This window comes from Vicia villosa, linkage group LG1 (genome assembly GCF_029867415.1).
Source record: "Vicia villosa cultivar HV-30 ecotype Madison, WI linkage group LG1, Vvil1.0, whole genome shotgun sequence".
Classification (NCBI taxonomy): domain Eukaryota; kingdom Viridiplantae; phylum Streptophyta; class Magnoliopsida; order Fabales; family Fabaceae; genus Vicia; species Vicia villosa.
Window position 1 is genome coordinate 219,669,022 of NC_081180.1, and position 2,565 is coordinate 219,671,586.

At 32.1% G+C, this 2,565-nt stretch overlaps 1 protein-coding gene across 1 annotated transcript; it reads left to right on the forward strand.

Annotated features, from left to right (window-relative positions):
* The first annotated feature begins 911 nt into the window (after nucleotides 1-911).
* LOC131595173 (putative transcription factor bHLH107) lies at nucleotides 912-2,175 on the forward strand. The gene is made up of 3 exons (XM_058867462.1): nucleotides 912-1,208; nucleotides 1,672-1,931; nucleotides 2,025-2,175. Exons 1-3 carry the CDS (start codon nucleotides 912-914, stop codon nucleotides 2,173-2,175), a joined length of 708 nt encoding a protein of 235 aa, XP_058723445.1.
* The last annotated feature ends 390 nt before the right edge of the window (nucleotides 2,176-2,565 follow it).

A 2,565-nucleotide genomic window follows, 5' to 3' on the forward strand; every position in this document is an offset into this window, starting at 1 on the left:
AAATCAAGAAATGTGATTCTGATACGATTCTGATCTTCAATTCATTCGAAATTAAATGAATCTAAAATCAAAGCAATCACACACCTCACGTACACTCGTGTTCCCCTTTCTATGGATCTGAATCGGAACTCTGATATCAATTGTTGGAACACAGCGGAACAAGATGAAGATGGAAGAAGAGAGAGAAAATTGTAACTAACTTTTACAGATTGAAATGCGGGTTACAAGAATGATTCTATTCGTTACCAATTACAAAGCAAAATTACAACATATTCTAAACTCATATTGAGCCAAACTAATGAAACTCTAACTCAAGGCCCAAAACAAAGTCATCAATTAATACGCTCTAAATGTGCAATTACAGTTCAACAAAAATGATCCAACGTATAAAAGCCATCACACGTGAAATTCAAGATACATTTTTTTATTATATTTATCTTGATTTCTAAAGTAGCTTGAGCGTTAAAATACTAACCTTGCAGGTTCACTCCACGACACTGTGTCAAAAATTAGCACCATCGATTGAAAATTTCTTACTTTCGATATACACCTAATTCTAATTCCTTAACGGATCTATACCATTTTTGTTTTCTTAAAAATAGATTAAAGTATATAGAGAGGACCACGCATGATTTTGCTGATTTGGATTTCAGTACGAGGTAGAGATAAATATTATGTTTGTCAAACTAAGCTATCAGTAACTATTTCCAACAGTTTTAAAATTAATAATCATTTCCAGCAATATTGATAGGGAATCTTAAATATACATTGACCATGAAAACTTACACTATAAATATCATTCTACACATGCTCTCCACAAATGCATTAAGCATATAAACAGTAAACTATCCATCTAAAGTCTCTTCAGAGTGCTTTTTTATTATTTCTAAAGTTCAGTCATATAAATTTCAATGGATTCTGGCTATGATATTTCGAGGGTACTGTTCAATACCACTTCTTATAGATTTGATGCATTCAATGGGATTACAAGAGGTGGGTTTGTATCAACAAATTCTTTGGTTCTAGATTCTGAGAAAGAAGAACTAGTGAAGTCGCCTCGAAATAAAATGAATGGAGAGAAAAAGATGTGTGATGGTACCAAAACGTTGATGGCTTTGAAGAGTCATAGGGAAGCTGAGAGGAGAAGAAGGAGCAGAATCAATGGTCATCATGCAAAACTTCGAGGACTTGTCTCATGTCCTTTAAAGGTATATTGTCCAAATAGAGACTGTATCATTTTATTTATTATTAAATATATAATATATAATATATTAACAAATTATTCTTTGTTGTTGCGGGCTCACGTTCCACATCACTAGCTTAATTTTCTGACACTCAACAAATCATTTTTTTATTGATAGCTGTTAACAGTTACCTAGGCTAACCAATTAGTTTATCCAGTTAAACTATATTTCCTCCGTCTCACACTGAGTGACTCATCCCATCATTTTTCTGAGAATTAAAAAAATTGTTAAAAGTAAGAGAGATAATAATATTTGGTGAATTTTTATCTACCCAACTCAAAAAGATAGAGAAGTTGTCCCCATAATATTTTTACTATAGTACTCTTATTATGTATCAGAAATGATGAAACTTTTAGACAGCTCTAAAATTTGAGACAGCTCTGTCCCGTTAATACATGTGCTTGAATGTTTTTAAATTCTTTTATAGATGGACAAAGCAACCTTACTAGCAGAGGTTGTTAGGCAAGTGAAGGAACTGAAAAAGAACGCAAATGAAGAAAGCAAAGGTTATCTAATCCCCAAAGATAGTAATGAAGTGAAAGTTGAAATTGAACAATGTGAAAGTGGTGGAATAGATGGATCAATTCTTTACAAAGCATCAATCTGCTGTGAGTATGGACCAGAGCTTCTATCTGATCTAAAGAAAACTCTTGATACACTTCAACTGGATTTGGTAAGGGCGGAATTGTCAATGTTGGGAGATAGGGTTAAAAATGAATTTGTGTACACATGTTGTAAAGTGGATACTTATGATGTTGAGTTATGTCAAGTTATTGCAAGTAATGTTCATCATGCACTTACTTCTGTTTTGGATAAGGCTTCTGCTTCAATGGATTATGAATTAAAACTACCACCACGTCCTTGCATGCAGCTTCAGCACACTTCTGGTTTGGTAGATACTTTTTCGGATTTGTCATTTAACTTTTCATGAGTTATGACTTATGAATGAAGGTTCAAAGTTTTTTGTTTGCAGCGTGTTGTTGTCTTTACGATTGTGAAGCAAATTATTCAAAGGAATATCCTTTTTTCTCATAAGCTTTTTATTGGATTTATGGAATACAAAATATGTAGCTCTTATTCGATAATAAAATTGACCTACAAACTACAAAGTGCACCAGTTTTCTATTGGTAGAATAGTACCTTCATTATGCTGATTCCCATTTTTTTCTTTATTGACAATTTAATATGCACACACTTAATTACATCTGACACGTCATATATTTTCATAATATTAAAAATATATTTGTTATCCATTTTTTCAAAATGTCTGATGTACATGATATTTCTCCACATCCATTAAATATTTGATATTGTTATTTTA